The sequence below is a fragment of the Poecilia mexicana genome, unplaced genomic scaffold, assembly GCF_051168715.1.
Source record: "Poecilia mexicana isolate PSO_F unplaced genomic scaffold, ASM5116871v1 scaffold_8, whole genome shotgun sequence".
Taxonomy (NCBI): Eukaryota; Metazoa; Chordata; class Actinopteri; order Cyprinodontiformes; family Poeciliidae; genus Poecilia; species Poecilia mexicana.
The window spans coordinates 25,506,723-25,532,403 of NW_028263377.1; the positions used below are offsets into that span (position 1 = coordinate 25,506,723).

General features: G+C 38.8%; 4 protein-coding genes across 5 annotated transcripts; 3 read left to right on the forward strand and 1 right to left on the reverse strand.

The window, feature by feature from the left end:
* Nucleotides 1–671: 671 nt before the first annotated feature.
* dnaaf19 (dynein axonemal assembly factor 19) lies at nt 672–1,650 on the forward strand. The gene is made up of 2 exons (XM_014997424.2): nt 672–811; nt 1,325–1,650. The coding sequence occupies exons 1-2, from the start codon at nt 672–674 to the stop codon at nt 1,425–1,427; spliced, it is 243 nt and encodes an 80-aa protein (XP_014852910.1). The 3' UTR covers nt 1,428–1,650.
* A 131-nt stretch (nt 1,651–1,781) lies between these two features.
* abi3a (ABI family, member 3a) lies at nt 1,782–12,666 on the forward strand. Of its 2 annotated transcripts, XM_014995458.2 has the most exons (12): nt 1,782–2,648; nt 3,200–3,372; nt 4,129–4,299; nt 6,005–6,181; nt 7,815–7,873; nt 7,981–8,034; nt 8,919–9,292; nt 10,265–10,399; nt 10,605–10,739; nt 11,820–11,975; nt 12,133–12,261; nt 12,345–12,666. In XM_014995458.2, exons 2-12 carry the CDS (start codon nt 3,241–3,243, stop codon nt 12,506–12,508), a joined length of 1,686 nt encoding a protein of 561 aa, XP_014850944.2. In that variant the 5' UTR covers nt 1,782–2,648; nt 3,200–3,240; the 3' UTR covers nt 12,509–12,666. The 2 variants fall into 2 exon arrangements, with proteins under 2 accessions (XP_014850944.2, XP_014851710.2); XM_014996224.2 differs by lacking the exons at nt 10,605–10,739; nt 11,820–11,975.
* Nucleotides 12,667–17,034: 4,368 nt separating this feature from the next.
* Nucleotides 17,035–20,885, forward strand: LOC106903211 (DELTA-actitoxin-Aas1a-like). The gene is made up of 3 exons (XM_088007791.1): nt 17,035–17,192; nt 18,049–18,127; nt 19,426–20,885. Exons 2-3 carry the CDS (start codon nt 18,051–18,053, stop codon nt 19,841–19,843), a joined length of 495 nt encoding a protein of 164 aa, XP_087863917.1. The 5' UTR covers nt 17,035–17,192; nt 18,049–18,050; the 3' UTR covers nt 19,844–20,885.
* A 112-nt stretch (nt 20,886–20,997) lies between these two features.
* On the reverse strand, nt 20,998–25,120 carry LOC106925204 (interferon a3-like). Its single transcript, XM_088007903.1, has 5 exons — nt 24,368–25,120; nt 23,289–23,360; nt 23,042–23,194; nt 22,273–22,374; nt 20,998–21,162 (listed from the first exon to the last, which is right to left on the reverse strand). Exons 1-5 carry the CDS (start codon nt 24,644–24,646, stop codon nt 21,058–21,060), a joined length of 711 nt encoding a protein of 236 aa, XP_087864029.1. The 5' UTR covers nt 24,647–25,120; the 3' UTR covers nt 20,998–21,057.
* Nucleotides 25,121–25,681: the final 561 nt, after the last annotated feature.

A 25,681-nucleotide genomic window follows, 5' to 3' on the forward strand; every position in this document is an offset into this window, starting at 1 on the left:
ACCCACTTCTGTGAACCGACAGGTACTGATTCGACTCAGTTCTGGTCAGATCAGTTAAAACCTGATCCATGATTTTCAGTTTGCACATGCGTACTGACATCCTGTTAAGTTGGGAATTTGACCGACGTGCGTCTCTCTTCTCTCGAGTGCGTTTTTCAAGGTAAGTTCTCATTTTCCAATCCTTTTCGTATTGATTCACTTCTTTCACGTCTGTAAATATTAAGTTAGAAAATTGTTATAACAAAATAAAAGGCTTGAAAACATCATTTCAGGTGATATTAATAATTTTTTTGAGTCACTAAACTAATAGATATCCTAATTCATTGGATATGGTGTACGTAACAAATGAACAAGCAATTACAGTATATGTGAGCTGTGATATAATACATGCTGTTTATTGTTTCTATATTTCCATTTATACTGTTTTGCATTATGACTTCTTGATGTAAACTTGAATAAGTGTTGATTTAATAACAGGTAATTGATTGATTGATCTTATCATTTATGAACTTCACCGTAATAGATAAAATAATAAACAGACTAATGTAATTTTTATTTAATTTTTAATTCCTGTTACATTTACAGGTAATAGTTAGGCAGCTTTAAAGCATCATAAATAGTAAATGTGGTCATCCATCCGCTGAACTTTCTTGTGTTGTCCAGGTGTAGTGATGTCACAGCGGGACATCATCGATTTTTCTGCGCTGGAGAAAGAGCTCAAGGCGGCGGTGGAGTCTGAGAGAAAATACCAGCGGGAAAACCAAGCGAAGCTGAGGGCCGTGAGCCAGGGAGTGGATTACGATCAGTTCAGGTGGATCGCCAGGAAGTTTAAGGCCTGGTAGAGAAGATCCAGGAGGGTCTGGGGTGGGATATCAGCGGGAATATGAAGAGTTCTTGATTTCTTAAAGATTCATGGGTCAGTTTACTCTCCTGGAAGCTTGATGGATGCCTGGAAGAATTCCTGGAATCACTTCCTAAATCGTATCCAAGAGTTTTCTACAGAGTTCAGTGAGCTTCAAGAGTCTTTAAAACATCCCAGTGTTCCATAATATAACATGACATTTATTTAAATGAAGGGATCTATCTAAAATACTCCAGGAGGTAAGAAAAACATTTACATTTCTATTGAGGGCTCCTTGGAATGCTTTATGAGAATATATGAGAAAGTTCCATGTTGTCCTGGAATTTTTACAGTCATAAACAGGATAATTGTCCAAATATTTATTGGATGAGTTCCAGGTAGCTCCTCCTGGATCTTCCCAGCTGTAATAATCTATACATTTTTGACGTTTCCAGGTTAATGATGTGTGTTTCTTTCCCTCAGAGGTCTGGTACTGACCTCTCACCTGAAGCCTCTGGACAAGAAGGACAGAGACGGAGGTCCACGGAAACAACCATGGAACCCTGTAGCTCCGGGAAACACGTGATGGACCATCACTCCAGGCAGGATGGTCCAGTCTCCATCCAGTACAAACTCTGTGGTGTGATCCTGCTGTTTGTTCTTCTAGGTTTATGAAAAGTTTAGCTTCAGGTGTTTTATTTTAAAACATTGATTTGATTTTTATCTGTTTATTAAACACCAAGAACTCCAGATATAAGCTAACAGTTTCTCCTTGAATGTTTCTAATAAACTTCTCATTTTAAAATCTCTGCAGTTTTACAGGCGTTTTTTTTTTTTTTAATTTTTCACAGAGGTTCTTCTGAATATTTCTTCAACCAGGCAGAGTAAGCCAGTAGGGGGCACTGCAGCAGTCACTTCCGGTGTTTGGTATAACTCAGTGATTAAAGTAACTTTAGTTTAACTCTAAGGCTCTCTGAACAGCTGAGAAAGTCGGGTGTCGGGAATCTCTGAGGGCATTTGGGTAACTGAAGTGATTCTGGTGTTGCTTAGGATGTAAGAGAAGCTAAGTGGGTTAAGATGCCTCTGAGAGGCCTTTGGGTATCTCTCAGGGGTTCAGGTATCTGAAGGAGACTCAGGGTATCTCTTTGAGGAGTTCAGGTGTCTCCAAGGTGGGTCTCTCAGACAGGCATCTCTGAAGGGGTTTTGGTGTCTTTGAGGAGGATTCAGGGGTGTTGGGTATCTCTCCAGTTTGTTCAGGTAATTCAGAGAAAGTTTCAGGTAATTTGGGAGAGGGTGTTTCTCAAAAGGGTTTGTGTTTCAGGTATTTTTTAGGGAAGTTCGGGTTTCTTTTAGAGCGATTCAGTCTAACGGGACGGTTATACCTCCTTCATTTGACTAGGAGCATCTTTTAGCAAAGTGTAGGATATTTAAATGGGTTCATGTATCGCAAAACTAGACTTTAAATATCTCTGAGGGTGATTAGAGGAAGTGAATGGAAAGAAAATCTCCCTGATGCTTCTGATGACTCAATTTGTTTCTTTGAGTTGATGAGGAACAGGAAGTGGTTTAAACTGAGCAGGTTAACATCAAGCGCTAAAACGCAGGGAGGAGCACTCACTCTGACCGATTTCTGCAAGCTCATACTTGGTGCTTTGGGTTTTTGTGGTTGCTGTGAGGAGTGAGTGGTCTGTCTAACAGAGAGGATCTCTGGCTGCAGCAGTAGAGGAAACTTGGAGCTGCAAAGTGAAGTTTGTCAGAAACAGGAGGTTCTTCATCACTTCATCACTCTGTTTCTCTCTGGCTTCTGGTGAGTCTCTGATCAATTACAGCTTCATAAATAACTGTTGGAATGTAATATAGAAGATCTGGCAAAGAGCCACAACCCCCTTCTGGTTCTGTTGGACTCTGTAAAGATAATTGTATGTTAAGTGACGGCAGATGAGATTATTTCTGACAAATTCAACTTATTCTGTTGGAAAGTTGCTTGTATTTGTGTAAGAAGCCTACAGAACCCGGTTTTAAGCTCAGATCAACCTCTTGAAGAGCTAAAGTAAGTCTTAAAATGAAGTAAATGAGGTGGGAGAGTGTTGCTGCATATAGACGGCAGACTAAGTCCTCAGATAGACTTCTGGGTGAAGTAGTTCCTGAATGTGGTCATATCAGCAGCTAGTGTTCCTCAAACAGAAACAGCCCTAACCCACACTGGTAACAGAGGCTGTCTAACAATCTGCTGGTTCTGCTGGTTCTCACCACTCTGAGGCTCCAAACCCAGCTGATGGTTCAGAACAAAGTCCAGTTTTCCAGCACCCACTGAGCTGTGGTTCTGAGTGGGTTCAGTCTGTCTCTGTCTCCCTGCAGATCAAACCAGCTGATTTCTGTGGACTATCGATTCTGGGATCATGAAGGACCAAAACTATAAGGACGAGGTGACCAAGATTCTGGAGGAAGCTCCAAGCGCCAGGAAAGCTCTGCAGGAAAACTATCAAAACCTGCTCAATGTGGCTGATTACTGCTACAACACCTACACCCAGGTTGGTACCGGTACTGCCACCATTAAAGCTCCAGAACATCTAAATACCGCCTGCTGAAACCAACTGATCATAACCTCTCAAATCAGAGCAGATTTTCCTGAGCTTTCAAACATTGCAAATTGCATGTGTGATAATTTTGCTTAATGGCCATAATTCCAAAACATTTTAGAACCAAACTGAGGAATCATTTAAAATAATGCCTGTTACCTTTAGATCCCAGTTCTTGATCTCATATAAACTTTTATTTTTATTAATTTTTTTCTCTATTTTATATTACAATCACATTCTGTTAAAAATTTAGCGTATTTTTATTATCACTGTATTATTTATAGAATTGTTTCAGTTTGTCTAATTATAGCAGCATTATCTTTCATGATAACTGTCTCAAGTGATTATGCCCAGAGTTCAGTTTATTATTGGATTTTTCTTTGGTTGTATGATTTTTGTGTTCTAAGCTAGGCTAACTCATCTCTTAGTTTTGAGCATTGACAAACAAAGCTAACACTTTTATTTTTAGTCTTTGTGTCAAGCTAGGCTAACTGTTTTCTTTCCTTCCAGTCTTTGTGTTAATGTAGGCTAATTGTTTTTTAGTTTTCAGTCTTTGTGTTAAGCTGGTTTATTATTTTCCCTTTCCTTTCAGTCTTTGAACAAAGCTAAGCTTACTGTTTGATTTTTGTCACTGTTCTAAGTTGAGCTAACTGTTGTTTTTAGTTTTTGGGCTGAGCTAGACTAATACTTCTCTGGTGTTTCTAACAGTCAGGTGAAAACAGCAAGAAGGCATTGGAGGAAACTAAAAACTTCACCACCCAATCATTAGCCAGTGTTGCGTATCAGATCAGCACTCTGGCTAACAGCGTCCTAAGTCTGCTAGATGCTCAGACCAATCAGCTTCGCCAGATGGAGTCCTCCATAAATCTGATTGGTCAGGTGAGTATAAACCTCTCAATTAAAACACATTATATTTTTTAATAGCCTCAGGGTGTTCATGTAATATTTTATCATGTAATTATTTTTGTTTAGTTTATAAAAGGTGTAGACTGGTAAATTAAACATATTTAGAGATATTCTTACAAATTACACATTTTGAAAATTTATTATACATTTACAGAAGAGATTATATATTTTTGTGAAATATTCTCTCTAAGTGCATCAGTAGAAGGATTCTGTTCCTCCGGTTGGACTGATATGAGGTTGGAATGAGGTTCAGGGTCCTCCCAGTCATGAGGCTGTTTACAGGGACAGCCTGAGCAACCAGGGTCTGAATGGATGGATGGATGAATGGAGCCTCTGTTTGCTGCTTCCTTATTGTTTTCTGATCTGCTCAAAGCTCTGCTGTGATTTAAGGAGCTGTCCAGAAGCATCCATGATCTAGACCAAGACCACTCTGTGAATGACGGTGTTAAACATCAGGGGGTGCTTTGGAAAGAAGATCAGTGAATGGGGAAAAAAGCCCTCTGAAGATGTTTTCTTCTCAGATGTTCACATAAATCTAATCATTTTCTTTTTGTTGTCCTGAGATTTTGGTCTACAACACCCAGCTGGATAATTCTGATGAATGTTTATCTTAAACTGAAAGTTAGTCTTTTGTTCAGACTCTTAGCAAAATATCTTCCTGACTGGTTACAACATCTTCACTCTTCTCTAACTTCTTTTTTATGACCTTTTTATGACCTTTTTAAAGAAAAATCTGAAAAATGTATTGCCCTTCTGTCATTAGTTCATGTTAGAAACCATCATTACGCATAACCTTTGCCATAAGCTGAGGCCTAACCCTGAGGTTAGGTCACAAGGTTGCCCAACAGATAAGTTTCAAGGTAGCTACCCTGGTTAGCTTACTCTAGTCTTGGTATCAATGTTCCTGTGATCTAATTCAGGGAATGGTTGTTAGTGTGAACCTCCCACCCTTACCATGAGACAAATTTGACATCTGACACCTAACATGGGACGAAGCCCTGGATCTAGCCACTTCCTGGATCACTGGAGTGCTTCCCGTTGGGTTAGTGGTGACTCTTTGCCTCAGTTGGAAGAGAACCTGGGGACATCTGGATTCACTAATTCATCCAGTATTGAGAAATGGATCATGACTAAAGAACTAATACGAGCACATGGGTTGACCTGGGATGAGCTTTTGCTTTAGGGTAACTGGGTTGTGCCTCATAAGGGGTTGAGATCCATCAGTTGGGGGTCCTTGGAGTACAACTCCTCTGCATTAAAATGAGTCACTTAAGGTGACTCATTTTGTGAAATGAGTTCCCCTTCTGACCTAGGAAAACCATGGCAAGTCTGGGTTCCCTTCCAGGACCGCTAACCTCCAGGATCCTCCATGATCTTGACTGGGATGGACAAATGGGTTGTCATTAATTGTCTGACAATGTACCAGCTGATCGGAGGGAAGGTGTCTTTTGCTGTGACCTCTTTTGTTGTGACTGCTTCCTTAAAATGAAGGTGAGACTAAACTTCCTGATGAAGTTTGATCACTTCAGCTTTTCAAAGTCGTGTCTGCGTTTAGTCAAACTTTGAAGGGAAAGTTCAATAGTACCAGAAGAAACTCCTCTCCAGAGTTAAGACTGACCCTCTCTAGTCATGGTTGTAGTTCAAAATATTTAGACAGTCTCTAATTGCTTTTCCACAGACCATTGAAATGCATAAAGAGAAAGTTGCACGGAGGGAAATAGGTGCCTTCACGGCAGTCAGACGAGTTCCTCGCAACCATAAGATCATCCCTCCAACTGCCACACAGCCCCGCCCATCGTACAGCCGTCGACCAATCAACTACCAGCAGCTGGACGAGATCGGCCACGGCATGAAGGTAGCACTCACCTTCACAGTTTAATGTTTTTGTTTGATCTTTGGCAGCTCTTCTAGAGGAGGTTAGCCTAAATCTTATTGTCTCGGATAATTTACTACAGGGCAAGAGGGTTAGTCCAGTTTAGGCTGGTTGATGGGAATCAGCATTCTGGTTATTAAAAGATACACAAAGCAACATTTACACCCAAAAAGAAGTAGCTGAAAGCAGAAGTGAAGCATCGTTAGCTGCAAACGGCAAGCTAACAGGAAGTCTCTTCTGCACAGAACCACAGAAGCACAATTTATGCTGCAAAAAAGTTCCCTTTTCAGACTTCAAATGACACATCTCTGTACAGATTTATCTGTTTCCGTTCGAAAATTAACAAACACTGTCAAAACTACGCAGCAGCAAAACTGATACAGCTTAAACATCTCAGTAAAGATCCACTTGTCAGTTTTCTTCCAGTGGACCTGAGTAAAAACAGTTTTCACAAAAAAAGCCAAGAAAAATTCATATCAGGTGAACAATATTTTCTCAAGGATATTCTCTGAAAGACCTGACCCAGGACCTTTGGTGGCTTTTCTTTCCATTTCAGTTCAGTTCCAAAAAGTTGAAACCAACCATTGACACTGCACCATAGTTATGTTACTATTTCTGAGCTATTTACCTTAACCTTAAAACTTTGCTGTGCCTAGTTCTAAGCCTCCCTCATCCTTTAAAGCTGCCAGAATTTTAAAAATAAAAGCAAACTGAGAAACAAGGATTCTCAATTTTAATCAATGAGAAAGAAACCAGCAAAAGAAGACATTACAAAATATTTTAAAACTCAAATTTTACTTTATTTTAAATATTCTTTAATTTTTCTTATAATGCAGTTTAACAGTTAAGATCAAAATTGAAATCTAAGCTTCTATATTTGATTCTGGGAGTGACACTGCAAAAACACAACATATTATCAATTCTTTTTCGCTTCCTTTTAGTGCAAACATTTTATTGCACTTGAAATAAGACAAAACTAGTAACTTTTCAGAAAGATATTCTGGCTTTTTAAAGGCAATAATTCCTTAATATAGATGAAATAATACTAGTTCAGCTGACCAATTATAATGAGTTTTAAAGATTGATCAATTTTCTCTGCAGTTCACAGCAAAAAAAGACAAAGCTCTTAACTAAAATGCCCATCACACGCGCACACGCGCGCACACTCACCCACCCACCCACACACACACACACACACACACACACACACACACACACACACACACACACACACACACACACACACACACACACACGCACGCACGGTTGTGTATCTTCATGAGGACTCAATAAATCCCCCTGCTTTGTGAGGACACCAACGTAGACTCTAACTAACTCTGATTAATTTAGCAGAAAAACACACTCAGACAGCCCTGTTAGCACCAACATCCACCTCTACACAGTGTCTGTCCCTGTGATGTCCCCGGGGCTTTGGGCCTGAAAGTCCCGCTGGACCTCACAGAAACAGGCAGACACACACACATATACACACACCCTGAGCTGAGGCTCTTTGTTGGCCGTGGGAAAATGTTTGGAGAGACTAATTAGAGCTGCTGAAAGCTGAGGGCTCCATTCATGTTCACCCTGCTCTGTGTTTGCCCCCTCGTCCCTGCAGGTCTCTGGGAAACAGCCGGAAAAAACGGGAACGATCCGGAAACATGGAGCCTCCATCAGGTCTGCTTCTCCTCCTTTGCTGAGCTTCTGTACTCAGCAGTTTCTTGTTTTCGCAGCAGAGACTCACACAGGAAGTCTGACTGCGGTTTCATGTGTGTCTGTTTCAGGTCCAACAAAGGTCCTGAGCCAGTTCAGTGTCCAGTGGCGCCCCCTGCTGGAGGGTAAGAGCTAAGTTCATGTCTCAGTCTGATGAGGTGTGCGTAGCTGAGAAAATTGTTTCACTGAATTTTCATTTCAATACAAATAAAACTCATTTGGAATGTAAAATAAATATTTAAATCATACTGACTTTTCAAAAAAAAAAAAAATCTTATCTTCGGTGATAATGCTGATTTTTCTTCAAATATAAAGATGATTGCAGGCAAGCTTTTTTATTTGTTTCTAATAATTTAATTTTATTGTATAACTTTCTCACAGAAATTGCAGTCATATAATATAAAATAAAATGGCATACAAATATTTTAATAAAAACATGCTTCCCGAGTATCATAACCATTTTATCTGTCTTTACGTCTAAGACCAAAATTTAATTTCAACAAAAATTTGTTTTCCCCTCATATTTTTAAGATCTTCAACTAAAATTTAGATTCTTTGGGTTAGAAACTGAAAGATTATTTGAGGTCCATTAATTTTAGACATGTAGTAGACATCTACAATTTGGGATGAACAAAATCAATAAAGACAAACATGTTTTATTGAGTTATAAGAGTAAAATTGCCTTTAATATGAAGAAAGAAGTATGGACCAATCAGTGATCCTTGAGGTATTCCACAAGTTACATTTCATCGCCTTCCTGGCCCAAGTAAACTTTTTTCCCAAACGATTTTTTTTTTTGTCAAACAGAGATGGTAATTTTATTGACAAAATCATGTTAGACTAAATAAATAAATAAAAACTACTTATGCTGTTATTTTAGGAAGGTAATGATTCCTAAATACAGTCTTCCCTGATGTCAGTTTCCTTCTGGTAGCTATTAAACAATCAATCAATCAGCCATAAATTTTCATCTGACTATTTATTTAATCAACATTATTCTCCCTCTCAGGTCCAGCTTTGGGAAACCTGTAGCTCCGCCCACCATCCCCACCATTGGCCAGGCTCCACCTGACTGTGACATCCTCACCAGTTTGCTGGATGAAGCTCCTCTTCCTCCTCCTCTCCCTGACGAGGCGTTGCCTCAGAGTGAGGATGCCATCTCCGGTCTGCCCCCTCCTCCTCCGCCTCCTGATTCCTCAGGACTGATGGTGGCTCCAACTGCTCCTCCTCCTCCGCCTCCTCCTCCTGGCTCCTCAGGGGTTGTGATCAATCAAAGCGCTCCACCTCCTCCTCCACCTCCTCCTCCGCCTTCTTCTTCTGGGGTTGTGATCAATCACAGCGCTCCTGCTCCTCCTCCAATCGCACCGCTCACCCTAGAAACAGGTGATGAAATCAGAGTGTGTTCCCATGGCAAACTGAATTATCAAAGCCAAAATTTAAATATAAAAACAAGCCATATTACATCAAATAAACACAATAGGAATCTCTTATCAGACACCATGTTTTTTTTTTCTTCTGGCCATTTCTCCATTCCTGTTATAAGTTTTAGTCAAAATAATGTTTCCACAATGTTGGTCTTTTTTTATTATTTCACATTTTAAAGTTAAATATTTAATTAGCTAGCTAAATATTTGAATTACAATGCAAATAGTTATCTCACAACTAAATCTTTTGTTTAGAAACCAAATATTTTACACTGAGCTAAATATTTAGTTAGCAAGCTAAACATTAAATCTCAAACTAAATAATTATCTCCAGACATAAAGATTTTCTTTTTTTTCTCTGCTCTTACAGTAGTTAGAGGCCTTTATATGTTTCAGTGTGAGGCCTAATGTCTTTGTGTTTCTGACAAAAGAGTGGTGCTGTGGGCTCTCTATCAGTTACCGTAGCAACCAGTGGCTCACTCTAACAATTCAACACTTACTACTTACTACTACTATCACTGATTTTACTTTAATTCACATTTGTGTTTTATGTATTCTGTACTTTGACGCCCCCTGCAGGTTTAAAATATTGTTTTATTCAAATTAATTAAATCTCAAAATAATCAGGGTTTTGCATTGTACTCATGCCAATTCCAGTATTACAAGATATGAATGTAAATATTACTCTCAAGTAATTATGAAAAATAAATTATTCTAATCCTGATTTTATTAGGATTAAAAATCAGGATTAGATTTTTAATCTAATCCTAACTAAATCATAACTAAATTAATCATAACATTAATTTAGTTATGTTTTTATGAAATAACTGAGCATCTTCATTTTACCTGAGCTGATTTTTGTCTTAAACAAAAAGAAGTCCTGGTCAGTGCGTGACATCACAATGACATCATCTCTATTGTCTTTCCTCAGTGGTGGAGGAGAACAGCCTGCCGCCTCCTTCCCCTCCACCACCCTCTGATAATAACGGCTTCCCACCATTACCCAATGATGGCTCAGATTTTCTGGCCCCGCCCCCACCACCTCCCCCTCCCCAGGAAGGAGACGGTAATGCCTTTTTTTAGTTGTATCAATAAAAAAAAAAGAAGTGCCCTTTATTAACACTAATCAGACAGGAAGTGGGGGGAAGACATTCAGCAAAGGCCCCAAAGTGGGGAATCAAACCCCCGACTCATCATTCCTCAGTTGTTTCACTTCCTGCTTCTTCTCTGCTGCTTGTTTGCAGTTTTACTTCTTCTGTGGTGTTTTTCAGTGACCCTCACATCTCGGAGGAGTCGCCGCCGCCGCTCGCCTCCAACCACTCGCTCTGTCTCTCTGAGGGTCCGCTCAGGCCCCGCCTCTCGCTGCCGCTACACTCGCTCTCTCTTCTTGCCTGCAGTCCAGTCATGTAAGCTGCTGCAGCTGCTGTCGTCCAATGAGAACTCAGGAGAGGCTGACGGTGGATCAATGATCAGTTTTATAGTTATAGTTCTCAACGGTGTTGAGTTATATTCCTGGAGTGACTGAAGTTGGAGAACATTTTAGGAAAACTTGCTGTGGCCCATCATGTGACCCATGTTGACCTTTTGGATGAGTAAGGAACCGTTACCATGGATGTTCAGATGTTTATGAATGGTCCAGGTACTGATTAAAACTTTAGATGTTAGTGAACAGTTCAGTTAGGTCAATTATCAATGAAGAGTTTAGAACAGTGGTTCCCAAACTTTTTCTCCTTGGCCCCCCCAGTGGTTTCCAAACATTTTCTGCCCCCCCCCCTCCCTCCTATGGATTACAAATAGCTGTCTGGTTGAATGACGGGTGTGTGTGGTGGGGCGGGGGAAGAGGATTCTTAGAGACTCCCTGTCTAACTTTTTTGGGGGGGTTAGGGTACGTAGCTGGTTTGTTTCCATGATTCTAACACACCTGCGTAGCTCTGCACAGCAGCAGCAGGTTTCCTTCACTGCCGCACAGGTGTAAACCCAGTGCGAGCGTCGTAGCGCTCATGTTGCGTTTAAAGGCGGCTCGGAAAAACAAGTTACGACATGTTAACAACGGATTAAACAGATTTAACTGCTGATAAAAGTGACAGAGGACACAGATATGGGAAGTCTGGAAGCCCCTACTGTATCAAAGGAATAACAGAGAGTTGGCCATTCTAAGGTAAAAACCCAGCGCATACAGCATTCATGTTTTTTTTTTTTCACTCAGACGGCTTCCCGCACCTCCCCTGCAATGGCACAGCACCCCCCTAGGGGGCGCGCCCCTCAGTTTAGGAACCTTTGGTTTAGAACATTCAGATATGGATGAACAGTACAGAAAGTTCAGAATTTGAACAGTTTCCAAGGTTCAGATGTCTATGAACAGTTCAGAATGATGTTCAGATGTTGGTGAACAGTTCAGAATATCCATATGAACAGTTCTTGTCGGTTTCACGCCACATGTTGGCCCCTGGTTCTCTAAACTGACTCGGCTTCTCTCTGTCTGTCAGTCAGGATTCCCCCTCCTCCCCCCTACCCTCCACCTCATGCCCCCCCAGAGCCCACTGCCTCTTCATCCTCCTCTTCCTCTTCCCCCTTCCCCCTGCTCTCTCGCCCTTCCTCCGCCTTCCCTCGGCTCTGCTTACCTGCTCGTCTCGAACATCTGGGTAAGGAACTAGTAGTGGTACTGCTGTAGATGTAGCACAGCTAACTATAGAAGAGCATTGTGTAGCAGTGCTACTCATCTCTAAGTGTATAGTACAGATATAGTGCACACAGATACGTAGCACAGCGCTGCTCTGTTGATGGTTCCTGTACTCATAGATCTTCAGATCTTAGCCCCTCCCCCTCCTCTTCCATTGGATGATATTGGAGGTTTCGATGACATCATGCCGCCCCTTCCTCCTCCAGTGGACTATGACATCAATGCTCCCCCAGATTACCTGGAGAAAGGTACCACCACACGCCCCTCCATACTGCTGCACTATTAGAGTAAGATGCTACTTATAATGGTGCACTTCCTCTTTTTGTCCTAGTGGTGGCGCTGTATACTTACGAGGCCTCCAAGCCTGACGACCTCCCTCTAACTGAGGGGGACATCATCTACGTGATGCGTCGCCATGACGACGGCTGGTGTGAGGGCGTCTGTAATGGCCGGGAAGGCTTCTTCCCGGAGAACTACGTCCAGGCATGTGACTAGATGAAGCCACGCCCCTTTTCTGTTTGCTATGGAGATGCTTATTTTTTTGTTTTACTCATCAAAACAAGTTATAGAGATACATTATTATTCCATCTATAAGTAGGTAATTAATATTTGTCTGAGTGTAAATAACATAAATAAAGTTTATCTGAAAAGCTCCCAGGTGGTTCTGTCTGTTTTGTCCTCTGACCATCAGAGGGCGCTGTTTCCTCTCTTTTCCGACAGCAAAATAATTACCATCAAAGGAAAAAAAAAAGGTTTTTCAAAACCATGAGAAATTATGGTCCGAGTTCAGGATATATTTATATATATAACATTCAAATAAAATATACATTTCTTAATCATTGACTTTTAATCACAATTTTTTTTATCATAAAGTTTATTTTATTTATTAATTTTTTTTTACGATGGAGTATTAGGGCCAGGTTTAGAAAAAAATGTTAATTATGAGAATAAAGTCATATTACCAAAAATAAAGTCTTTTAATATTACATATCGCAAGAAAAAAGGTATATGAAAATAAATCCATAATATTATGAGAATAAAGTCATACAAGAGTAAGTCATAATAATACAAGAATAAAGTCATAATTACCAAAATAATTAATAATAACACAACAATAATGTTGCATTACAAAAATGTTTGGTTTTTCAGTCACAATAATAAACTATTACTGTTATGTAATAGTTACTTACTATTATGAGAATAAAATCATAACATGAGAATAAAGTCATAAAAATACAAGAAAAAAGTCAAAATTAAGAAAAATTAACTTATATTACCAAAATGATGTCATAATATTTGTAAAATGAAGTAATTTTATAATCGTGCACAAATTAAAATGAGAAATGTTGAGCATATTGGAAGTTACACTTTAGTATCAGTTTTATAGATAGAATATATGTAATGTTTTAACATTTCAGCATCAAATTATTTTTAGGGACTTTCAAATGGTTGTCCAAAGCTTTGCTCTCATAAAAATTACTTTATTTCTCATAATATTTTTGACTTTCTTCTGGTATTTTTGTGTCTTTATTTTGCTAATATTCTGACTTTATTCTTATTTATTCGTAATTTTAAAAAATCTTAGTCTGGCCCTAACGTATTTCAATCATAATACATTAAAAATAATATGTTAAACTGTGATTTTACATGCTTATCTTTCTGATTGACTGCCAGTCAAATTTATGAAGCTGCTTTGCTCCTTCAGCTAGCACTGAAAAATGGAAAAGTTTCTGTCAAGACTTAAAGAATCCTGCTGCACCAAAACCTGGTCAACTAAAGCCAGAAGACAGGAGGCAACATTTATGCTAAGCGAATGTAAAAATAATTGAATAGTGAATAAAAGTAAGAAGAAACATTCTAAAAGTTGATATTTCTGTACATATTTTGAGGCATTGTCTGTTGGTTTGCATTGGGATTCCCCGCTGAGAAGCTAATGCTGTTAGGAGGTAAAACTGTGACGTTTGATTGGACAACAGGAGGGATTGACATATTTAATGAGTAGGGATGTTCAGTCCCTTCATGCCAGCAGCTGTTTCACTCTGAGTGGTTTTTGTTTTTGATTTTCTAGTTTTCACCACAAAAATCTCAGATTTGCTCCTGAGAGGTGACTCAATCTGTTCCGCTGAATTCTATATAAATTCTGGTGAATTGCATAAACCAATGCTTTTCATTTCATTACCCTCAAGGGAGTTTCACCTTCTTTTACTTTTTTTTTTTTTGCTTGTTCAGGTTTCCTATGTTGGTTTCCTTCCTGCAGCTGCTGCAGCCTTGCAAAGTGATGATTTCACTTCCTTTAACTGAGCAAAGTGAGTCAGAGTGATCAGAGGGAGCTGGTTTTTATGTCATCATGGATTCTGGCTCGATTCTGGAGTTTTAAGAGGCTCAAACATAGAATTCAGCGAGAACAAACAAGTTCTGCTTTTATCGCAGTAAAAATTGCTTTACGTCTGTCTTCTCGTTCTCAGGTTCATAACCAAATTAAATCCATAAAACGATTGTTAATCCATCAAATCCCAGATTCAAACATGTTGGTTTCATGGTTCTCTTCAGGTTTCTGTGGCTTCATTCAATCTGTGGAAAAATATGACTTTCTCACGAACTAGAAAACGAAAGGAACCAAACCTAGAAAGTGACATGAAAACTAAAAGCTTGAAACCAGTCAGGCAACCAATCCTTTGTTCTAGAACGCAGCTAACAGGAGCATTAGCATTTAAAATCAAAGGTCAGGCTGTGAAGGCTGGAGCACTGAGTCAACTGAGTCAGGGGATCTCCAAAACCACAGCCCTGCGGTTGTTTCCATGGTAACCAAGGTCCACTGACACACTGGACGGTCCTGACCGAAGTAAGCAACCCTGAAAACACCAACACACGATTTATCAACATCAGAACAGAACCAAGGAACAGGAGGACTGTCCAAATGTTCAGATGTTCGTTAACAGTCCAGAACGTTCACAAACAGTTCAGAATGTGCCGACATTTATGAACTGTTCATGAAGTTCAGACAATCCAGATGTGGATGAAAGGTTCAGAATGTTAATATGTTAATAAAAAGTTCAGAACGTTCATGTGTTAATGAACATTCTATTTATTTATTAAGTATTTATTTATGTTAATAAATAGTTCAGAATGTTCAGACAATTGAACATTCTGTTAATGAACAGTTCAGAATGTTCATTTGTTGATGAACAGTTCAGAATGTTCAGATGTTTATGAACAGTTCAGAATGTTCAGATGTTGATGAACAGTTCAGAATGTTCAGATGTTGATGAACAGTTCAGAATGTTCAGATGTTGATGAACAGTTCAGAATGTTCATTTGTTGATGAACAGTTCAGAATGTTCATTTGTTGATGAACAGTTCAGAATGTTCAGATGTTTATGAACAGTTCAGAATGTTCAGATGTTGATGAACAGTTCAGAATGTTCAGATGATGATGAACAGTTCAGAATGTTCAGATGTTGATGAACAGTTCAGAATGTTCATTTGTTGATGAACAATTCAGAATGTTCAGATGTTGATGAACAGTTCAGAATGTTCAGATGTTGATGAACAGTTCAGAATGTTCAGATGTTGATGAACAGTTCAGAATGTTCAGATGTTGATGAACAGTTCAGAATGTTCAGATGTTGATGAACAGTTCAGAATGTTCATTTGTTGATGAACAGTTCAGAATGTTCATTTGTTGATGAACAGTTCAGAATGTTCAGATGTTTATGAACAGTTCAGAATGTTCAGATGTTGATGAACAGTTCAGAATGTTCAGATGATGATGAACAGTTCAGAATGTTCAGATGTTGATGAACAGTTCAGAATGTTAATTTGTTGATGAACAATTCAGAATGTTCATTTGTTGATGAACAGTTCAGAATGTTCAGATGTTGATGAACAGTTCAGAATGTTCAGATGTTTATGAACAGTTCAGAATGTTCAGATGTTTATGAACAGTTCAGAATGTTCATTTGTTGATGAACAGTTCAGAATGTTCAGATGTTGATGAACAGTTCAGAATGTTCAGAAGTTGAACAGTTCAGAATGTTCAGATGTTGATGAACAGTTCAGAATGTTCATTTGTTGATGACCAGTTCAGAATGTTCATTTGTTGATGAACAGTTCAGAATGTTCATTTGTTGATAAACAGTTCAGAATGTTCATTTGTTGATGAACAGTTCAGAATGTTCATTTGTTGATGAACAGTTCAGAATGTTCAGATGTTGATAAACAGTTCAGAATGTTCAGATGCTGATGAACAGTTCAGAATGTTCATTTGTTGATGAACAGTTCAGATGTTGATAAACAGTTCAGAATGTTCAGATGCTGATGAACAGTTCAGAATGTTCATTTGTTGATGAACAGTTCAGAATGTCCATTTGTTGATGAACAGTTCAGAATGTTCATTTGTTGATGAACAGTTCAGAATGTTCAGATGTTGATGAACAGTTCAGAATGTTCATTTGTTGATGAACAGTTCAGAATGTTCAGATGCTGATGAACAGTTTAGAATGTTCATTTGTTGATGAACAGTTCAGAATGTTCATTTGTTGATGAACAGTTCAGAATGTTCAGATGTTGATAAACAGTTCAGAATGTTCATTTGTTGATGAACAGTTCAGAATGTTCAGATGTTGATAAACAGTTCAGAATGTGTTGGGGAATGAAAAACTGGCAAACAAAAATAGATCATCACATCTTTCCAAATCCGGAATTTAGGTCAGAATGACACTGTATGTTGGACACACACACGCACACACACACACACACACACACACACACACACACACACACACACACACACACACACACACACACACACACACACACACACACACACACACACCTACACACACACACACACACACACACACACACACCTACACACACACACACACACACACACACACACACATGCACTTCCTTCTGATGGAAACATGCATTAGTTCAAAACAGCCTAATAACACACAGTGAGGATAACATGTCCTCCTGGCATCCAGGTGATTTTGGGGTGGCAGTTTAGGGGTTAAAGTCCGGCCCGTTTGCCTCAGTGAATTCTGACTCGGTGTCTCTTTAAGGCTCAGATTTCCTGAGGAAACCGCGCCTCATGGTCCCGTATCCGATCAGAATCCGGGCCCAGCGCTCAGACACGGAGGCCTGCAGACAGCTGTTTATCAGGAGCTCCAAACAAGTGAGTAACTTCTGTTTGAACGATTCTCTTTGGTTCTGTTCGGTGATTAAAGGTCTGAGCCAGAATTCATCCAAGAAGTTCAGTTATTTGCAGATTTCTTCAAGAATAGACCCAGAACCTCGGATCTAAAACGTCTGTGGCCTCTGGAAGCTGGAACACCTTCTCTGTTACGTAATTTGTTATTGTTTGAGCTGCAGAACTCAACATGTGGGATTTTCTCAGGACTTAAAAACGGTTCTTTTGATTGTTTCACTTTGAAATATTGTGAAGTGTGTTTTGATGGCTGATGGAAACAGGATGTTGCTGCAAGAACATGAACTCAGATAGTTTCTGTTTCTGTTTCTGAGAAGATGTTACAACGTTACTGAAAAATATATGTGGTATTAAATATTTGGTGTAATTTTTTCAGACAATAAATAGTTTAAGTACTGTCTTTCTTTTTGAATTCATCCACACAACAAAAACAATCTTGTTATCTTTTCTGTGTGTCATTCGGTGTTTCAAAACACCAAATATTACCCAGAATATCCAAACACCAACAGACCATAGGTGATTTGAGGTAGAGGCCATTTTAAGCCAGTAGATCATTTAATTTATGTTCATCTCAACTAAATTTATCAAGTTATTTTAGGGTTGCAAGACTAAAATTGTACAAAGTAACTTCATTTGTTTTCATATGTTGTAATAATCCCACAATCCTTTCTGCTAGCAACAGTAACTGATTAACTACTTGTTTTTTTCAGTTTTAATTTCTTTAAATGAAAAACATAGACCCACTTATTGGTTAGTTTTTAGCATTTACTTTGGATGTATGAGTGAGTTTCCTTTAACTTCAGTATTTCCATGTTTGTTCTAGAAATGTCCATCCCGACTCACCGCCAGTGCAAAGTGGAGATTCAGAACAAGACGTCCAGCTTCACGCTGTGCGATCCGCTGTGCGTTTTAAAAACACACACACACACACACACACACACACACACACACACACACACACACACACCCCCACACACACACACACACACACACACACACATACAGAACCAGAATCCATAACCTGGACTGACCTCATCTGGTCCAGTTGCTGTTTAATACCGAAACATAAGAGTGAAATCAGAACTCTGATGGACCTGTATCTGATATCACATCAGATCTAAATTAATTTTTCCCTTCTGTGCAACAGCCAGGTGGTTTTACCAGTTTCAGAACTCGACTGTTAAACTTTTACCTTGAGAGATGATGAGATTTGGTTCAGAATAAAACAACGATCAAATGTTACAAATAGAAGAGATGCAGATTCTCCGTCCAGCACTCCACTGATGTACTGCAAAAACAAAATCTTACCAAGTATTTTTGTCTAGTTTCAATGCAAATATCTTAATACACTTTAAATAAAACAAAATCAACTCATCTTCTGCAGAGAAGATAAAAGCAGAGCGTTCGTCTGCCTTCATTAGTTTTGCTTGTGTGACCGTCGCCAGTCTTAGATGTTATGGCTATGTTAGCATGTTAGCAGATAAAAGGGAGAGAGAAGGACACAGTCAAATTTTCCATAATAAGTTTTTCTGACTTTTAAAAACAGACTGAATGTTGATAGACTGATTCTGTGTCGAAAGATTTTGACATAAATGGCTTAAAACTCAAATTCAGGTTTATTAAATTCTACAAAAAAAGATTGTGGCTGCACAGTGGCGCAGTTGGTAGCACTGTTGCCTTGCAGCAAGAAGGTCCCGGGGTTTTTCTGCATGGAGTTTGCATGTTCTCCCTGTGCATGTTTACAGTTAACATGTTTACATGTTAACTGTAAACATGGAGACATGACCTGGTGGGCCGGTCTGTCAGTCAAACCTCTCTCACAGGAGAGCAGAGGACAGTTGCTGAGGTAGATAAGATTGGTGGATAAGATCGGCTTAGAGTGCAAAAATTGGACGATCACCGATTTTCCAACATTAAGGAAATCAGCCCCGATAAATTGCTACTAAAAACCCAGTTGTTCAGAGTTGGCTTTGATTCATAATAACTGGAGCAATGATCAGTGTAATTCATGTGTACTTACTTGATGACGGCATTTGACAACATGTGATGTTAACTGCTTGTTTCATAATTGGTTACCGCAATTTTACCTTTGTGGTTGAAATAAACTTTTAAACTCAAAGTTGATGTAGAAGGTAGATTGAAACTCTGGGCGTCAGAATCAGCAGCAGTTTTTGTTGAATCTCTTTCTGTCTCTGTTCAGTGTTTATCTCTTCAGTGGAAACTGTGACTGTCCTCTGCCTCCGACTCTCCGTCCGTCTGAATCCGGCACCGCGCTCTTCATCAAGAAGTCCCACGCTGCCTGCGGCTCGGTGGCCGTCTTCACATACGACATCCTGCAGGAGTCGAACAAGCAGAACCGCGGCCGGCTGGCCGTCATGTTCTCCGTCCCCTACGACTTCAACCTCTACTCCAACTGGTACGCTGTGGGAGCCTTCAGCAAGGATAAACTCTGCGACGAGGCGCTCTACAAGGAGATGTACTACGCTTCGCAGCGCGGTTTTGTCCGAGGGAAAGCCAAAGGGCCCAGTCTGACCCACAGAGCGGGCCATGTGACCATCAGGGCCAGCATGTCCGACAGCTACCAGCCCGTCCTGAAAGTGGAGCTCTGCAACAACTGAGACCGGCCACTTCCTTTTGTCCAGTTTATCCAGTTTACCCTGGATGAGCAACACTGGAATCCAGTTAACCTATTTCTGTTTAACCAGTCACGGCTTCTTCTTCTTTTTCAACATAATCATTAACTGCATCTATACCAGTAAACCAGTTACCCTGCAAGATATCCGTCCACTCTTCCCAGTTGAAAAGGTTAACATTGTATGAACTTAATTGGAGTTTGACCCAGTATCGCCACATAAACCCTGATATTTTCTGTTCAGTGATGAGTCGTCTACAAAACCTGCAGGTTCAGCATTTCTAAATTGTACAGAAAAACTCTGAATGTTCGTCTGAATCTTTAAATCAACAAAGAATCTCCAACTGATCCAGCAGCCAAGTGAAAACCTTCCTAAAAACTCAAAACTGATTACGCCCACTCTTTTAAATATTTTAACTTTGTTGAACTTGTGAAAATACTCTTATTACACCAATCACAATGTATCAATCGTTTACTCTGTTTCTATCACACTTGCTGTTTTAGTCTTACTTTGTTTCATTAGGAACATTGTCACATTTGTAACAGTCTCACTTTGTTCTGTTTTTTTACACACTCTTTAATATTCTCATTGTCACACCTGTTACACTTTATCACTATTTTCCATTGTCTTGCTCACTCTCACATTATATAACATTCTCACCCTCATGAAAGAATGGGGGACATAGGTGACAGTTTCAGGATGCAACCAATATATAATTAAAATCATGATTAAAATTTAGAATAATCCTTTTAAATTTCAGGTTTTCCTGAGGTGGTTTAGTTTTTTTCCATGATTTTTTGTTCTCTGGAGGAAAAAAAATAATTTGAGAACCTGGTAAGGATACGTTTCCAGTCAAAAGAAGACAAATTTGAACATGTAGCTGTTTCACTTCAGTCCCATATTTGACATGATTTCAGCTCAATTAACTCAATATTTTATTACACCAACTTTCATATCTCTTCTGTTTATCTCACAGCTTTTTGGTTAAAATAAATAAAATAAATAAAAATACAAACCATTCCACAAATATGTTGCATAATTTATTTTCATATAAAAATAACAAAATAATAAATATTTAAATAAATAACAGTTTGTTCATAAATAAGCATCACAAGTAAGTAAAAAAATCAATCAATCAAAAGAAAAAAAAACTACAGAAACACTAGAAAACTATTGACTTGGTTTCATCAGTAAATCGCTCAATGCTGCCCCCTTCTGTCTTTAATCAGGTTCCCCAGCAGGTCCAGTCGAATCAGGTTCTGTTCGGTCTCCCTCCTGAGCATCTCCCAGCCGTCTCTGCCGCCCTGCCAGAGCAGAACCCGGGTCAGAACATGTCACAACTTCACTGAAATGTCAGACACTCAAAAAAAATATTCCCACTTGTTGAATTTTGTCGCATTTCCTTACATCACACAACCACAAACTCCAGTGGATTTTTGGGGGTTTTGTGTAACAGACTGGCACAATTGGTTCATCGTTGTCAAGTGGAAGGTTTTTAATTTTAATTTTTTTTATAATGGCTATAAATCTGAAAAGTGTGGCATGCATATGTGTTTGCCTTAAGTTTCTGTGGGGTTTATCTTTTCCATGTTTTAACATCTACTGGCTGATTTTTTTTCATCATAACTGAACACGCATTTTATGCTCTACTCATCTTCAGTTGGATTCAGGTCTGGACTTTGACTAGACCATTTTAAAACAAATCTGATTTGAACTAAACTAACCTATAATACCTTCGGTTGGATGTTTATGGTGTTTGTACTGGTGGATGCTGAACTGCAAACAGGTTTAAATCTCTACAGCATAATGCTGCCACCACCATGTGTTAGTTGCTAACAGTTTTGTGCATAACTTTACTACAGGCTGCTTTTCTGACTAAAACTCTCCTGTTGTTCTACGTAAGTGGTGTCTCAATTTTTTATCTCAAAAATTAGCAAATTTAAACTACTTACATTTAGTAAGCTAAATGTTCAAATAGTTTGTGATGTTTTTTACTTGGCTGAAAAAATAATCAAACATTTTATGGAATCTGTGTATCAAACATAATGGAGGGCTTATTAAAAGAAAAACAGATGGAAATGGAACAAATGGTCTGTTCCATTTCATTTCCATTCTTGAGTTGTGGTCAGGCCAAGGCCAAAAAAAATCATTTCAAGGGCCATAAATGGCCCCCAGGCCACACTTTGGACACCTCTGGTCTAATTGGATGTCCATGTTTTGGTAGGTCTACAGATCGGCCAAACACTCTTTTCAGATTTTTGTTTATAAAGATTTTAAACCAGGAGTTTTTCTGTTTCGTGTAATTTCACTAAAGTAGAGTTTAGTGGCTGTAATGTGAGAAAATGTGTGAAAGTTCAGCAAGTTTGAACATCTCTGAAGTATTTGTACTTCAGAGGTGAAGTATTTGTACTTACAGGGTGGAGCAGAGTGTTATTCTCCAGGTATCGGTAGTATCGCTTCATTTTCTTCTCGTAGACCTCATGTTTGCTTGTTGCCTCGTTGTGTGTTGACTTCACCTGGAAAACACCAGAGCAGGTTGAGTCTGACATAAAGCTGAATTATCATCAGACTCTACACTGAAAAAACAAAACAGGTGATCCAACTTAAAAAACTTAATTAATTTGTTAAAAGTAATCAAACTGAGTTCATCCAAGTTATGCAGACATAAATAAATGAAGTTTGACAAACATAACTCGATTGCATATAAGTTAACTAGGGCTGTCAATGTTAACACGCTAATGCCTGCGATTAATCTGAAAGTTACATTTTAACTGAACATCGTATTTTGACCTAAAAGCAGAAATTAAGCTGGTTGCTCAGCTGGATGAGGACAAGCGACTGTCGTCTCACCGCACTAGTTCAATAGGAAATGAATGAAGAAAGACATTTCCAAAATGGCCATCTTTAAATATAAAAACCTGGAAAAACTGAGAATCTTCAGACATGTTTGTTTTGATATGGGCAGTTTCCCAGGACGGCATCAGAAAGGGGTGGGGCACCCAAGAGCTGGACAATAAAACATTTCTCATCTGTCAGTGGAAACTAATTTGCTGTACTTTATTTGCATGTGTGGTGGAGTTAATTAATTTTTTTTACATTTTTTGAAAGTTGGATCTCCATTCTGTTTTTTCAGTGTAATTTCCTCTTATGTTAGCATTGCGGCGCTGTTCCAGCTGCACTCACACACTCATTGAGCTCCAGGATCTGCCTGTTGATGCTCTCCAGGAAGTCAGTTGTCTTCCAGGCATCCCAGCCAGCCGTCGACGTGTTGCCACGGCGATACAGATTGTAAATCTGCACCAGACTGCCTCTGATGAAGTGCAGCTGGGCGGTCTCCTGGAAACACAAAGACAGGTGTGAGCAGCAGCTCTCTGATTGGCTGACAGAACTGATTACGTCAATTGATCAATCAAACTGATCGACTGATTACCTCTCTCGTCTTCATGTCCTTGTACAGTCTGTCTCTGAATCGCAGAGGAGTTGTGGTGGCGATCGGACATTTCTGGAAAATAATGAAACAACCTTGAATTTCTCAACATCACACTTTAGAAACCACAGCTGCTTAAATGGTTTAACTGGTTGAACTGGTTGAACTACAAACTTTGAAACGTCAAGCGTTGATACTGACTACATCCACTAGGAGTCTCTTTAAGACGAGGGTGTTCAAAGTGCAGTTCAGGGGCTGGACTGATTTTTTTCAATCATAATTCAAGCATAAATAAAATAAATCAAGACAGAACTAGAACTTTTCAATTAAAATCTACTTTCCACACAAAGTGATCAACTTTTCTGCACAAAATCTGCTTTTAATTACAAATGTTCAAATTAACACTGATCTAGACCCTGATTTATTACTAAAAATAGATCAAATATTTTTTCAGTTTTCTTCAATGGAGCCCAGAATAATAAGCAAGCTGGAAAAAAAAACATTTGAAGTTTTGGATCTATGGTCTCATTCCAATAAAAACAAAAGTTTAATTAAAATAGTTAATGCTTACTTTGTCATTGAGTAGGTAAAAAAATATCTTTCAAGATATTTTAGTAAACTTGAAATAAGACAAAATTAACTTACAAGTAACTTATCAGCAAAAAATAGGAGCTTGTTTTAAGTCAACAATTCCTTAATAAGTGTGTAAATACAGAATTTAGGACATATTTGGATGAGACAATTGGGGTTAAGATTTAATAAGCTTTGTTTTTTTCTTACTCCTTTTCAAACTGGATATAGAAGTTTTGTTTGTTATGATAATTATTAAATATTCTCTGACATTTTAATTGTGTGAGATAAATAAAGATTTAATTTCAGGTTAATATTGATGAAAAAGTACTAATTATAAATGGAACAACTAGCTTTTCAATTATTGACTTAAAACAAGCAAAAAAGTAAATTTATTTCTGTCTTATTTCAAGTACTGCAAGACATTTGCACCTAAAACTAGACCAGGAATACTCGGTAAGATTTTGTATTTTTGCATTGTAGTTTTAAAAAATGATCATTTTGAGCTGACATGTGACAAAAAGTTTGGACAAATCTAAAATACTTTTTGAAAATGCTTTTAGATTCCCTGAATGAATTTCATTCACGTCCAAACCACCGCCGGTAATCCTGTCATCCGCTTTAAAAGGCCCTTTTGGACCCATGTCGGTACTCACCATGGACCTGACCCGAACCAGAGTGCTGTTCCTCAGGTCGTTGTAGTGGGTGAGCCAATCACAGCAGAGTGCAGAGGTCAGGGCGCTGCAGAGGATGAGGATGGTTGCCATATTCCTGAACGTGGTGGGATCCATGATGCTGAGGATGAGCTGAGTTGTGCTGACATTGTGTTGGTCTGACTGAAGACGATCATTTTATTCCTGGAGACAGAAAAATGAAATGAAAAGAGGAAAAGTCCCACTTTCCTTTTTATTCTTTCTGTCTTCACAGCGCCCTCTGCTGGAAACCGAATAAACTGCGAGATAGACGCGTTCAAACTTTATTTCTTTATGCATCGGGTCTGATCGGCGACAGATCCCAGCTGGATAATCTCCAGGGTTCATTTCCTCTGATCAATAACCAATAATCGGGTGTGATTTGACTGCTTGTGTCAGTTCGAGCTGCTGATCCAGGATCAGTCGGCGGGATCAGAACACGTGGGAAGTTCCTCTTTTGCCATTCAGTTTCCAAACCTCACCGCATGTGTAAACAGTGATGGCGGCCTCTCAGTTTGTAAACAAAGTTACAAAAACCAAACAAACAAACAAAAAACACGAAACATTTTAAAGATTTACAAGCAAACTAAAGACCGGATTGTTCTAGGTTGATTTGGACTTTGGGACTGATCCGAATTTTCAGTATTTTATTTCAATCAAAGTGAGCGGCTTTTATTTTGAAGGCTCCTCTTAGTGAACGTGATTACATCACTTATTTTCTGTTTCACAATCTTGTCCAGTTCACTTTCTGATTGTGGAGGAAAAGTGACGGAACGACGTGACTTCATCTGAAAATAAAACATGAAGCAGCTGCAGATAATGACGCAATAGACCCATGATGAGAATATATTTAATAAAATCATTATGATTAAACAGGATAAGAAACATTTATCATTTTTACTAAAGCTACAGACAAAAAACTCTTTGTCATATGATCACAAATACAGAACATTTCATTCAAGATTTGAGTTTATCCGTTACAACTGACTGTGATCATTATTTTTTAATCTGACAATTTAAGCTCATTTGCTTTAGAGTTTTACAGTTATATTTATTATGTGCGTCTCGGGTGATGTTTACAATCATAATCTTCACACTGCATCAGTGAGAGTCCTTTCTTCTTTACAATATGCG

Excerpts from the sequence above, each read along its gene's own strand:
- dnaaf19 (XM_014997424.2), top strand. The coding sequence starts at position 672 with ATGTCACAGCGGGACATCATCGATTTTTCTGCGCTGGAGAAAGAGCTC. Across the intron at positions 812-1,324 it reads GTGGATTACGATCAGTTCAG|AGGTCTGGTACTGACCTCTC; the intron begins GTGGATCGCCAG and ends TCTTTCCCTCAG.
- abi3a (XM_014995458.2), top strand. The coding sequence starts at position 3,241 with ATGAAGGACCAAAACTATAAGGACGAGGTGACCAAGATTCTGGAGGAA. Across the intron at positions 10,400-10,604 it reads CCCTCCCCAGGAAGGAGACG|TGACCCTCACATCTCGGAGG; the intron begins GTAATGCCTTTT and ends GGTGTTTTTCAG. Across the intron at positions 12,262-12,344 it reads CCCAGATTACCTGGAGAAAG|TGGTGGCGCTGTATACTTAC; the intron begins GTACCACCACAC and ends TTTTTGTCCTAG.
- LOC106903211 (XM_088007791.1), top strand. The coding sequence starts at position 18,051 with ATGTCCATCCCGACTCACCGCCAGTGCAAAGTGGAGATTCAGAACAAG. Across the intron at positions 18,128-19,425 it reads TTCACGCTGTGCGATCCGCT|TGTTTATCTCTTCAGTGGAA; the intron begins GTGCGTTTTAAA and ends GTCTCTGTTCAG.
- LOC106925204 (XM_088007903.1), bottom strand. The coding sequence starts at position 24,646 with ATGGATCCCACCACGTTCAGGAATATGGCAACCATCCTCATCCTCTGC. Across the intron at positions 23,361-24,367 it reads TGTCCAAACTTTTTGTCACA|AAATGTCCGATCGCCACCAC; the intron begins TGTCAGCTCAAA and ends ATTATTTTCCAG. Across the intron at positions 23,195-23,288 it reads AGGACATGAAGACGAGAGAG|GAGACCGCCCAGCTGCACTT; the intron begins GTAATCAGTCGA and ends TTGTGTTTCCAG.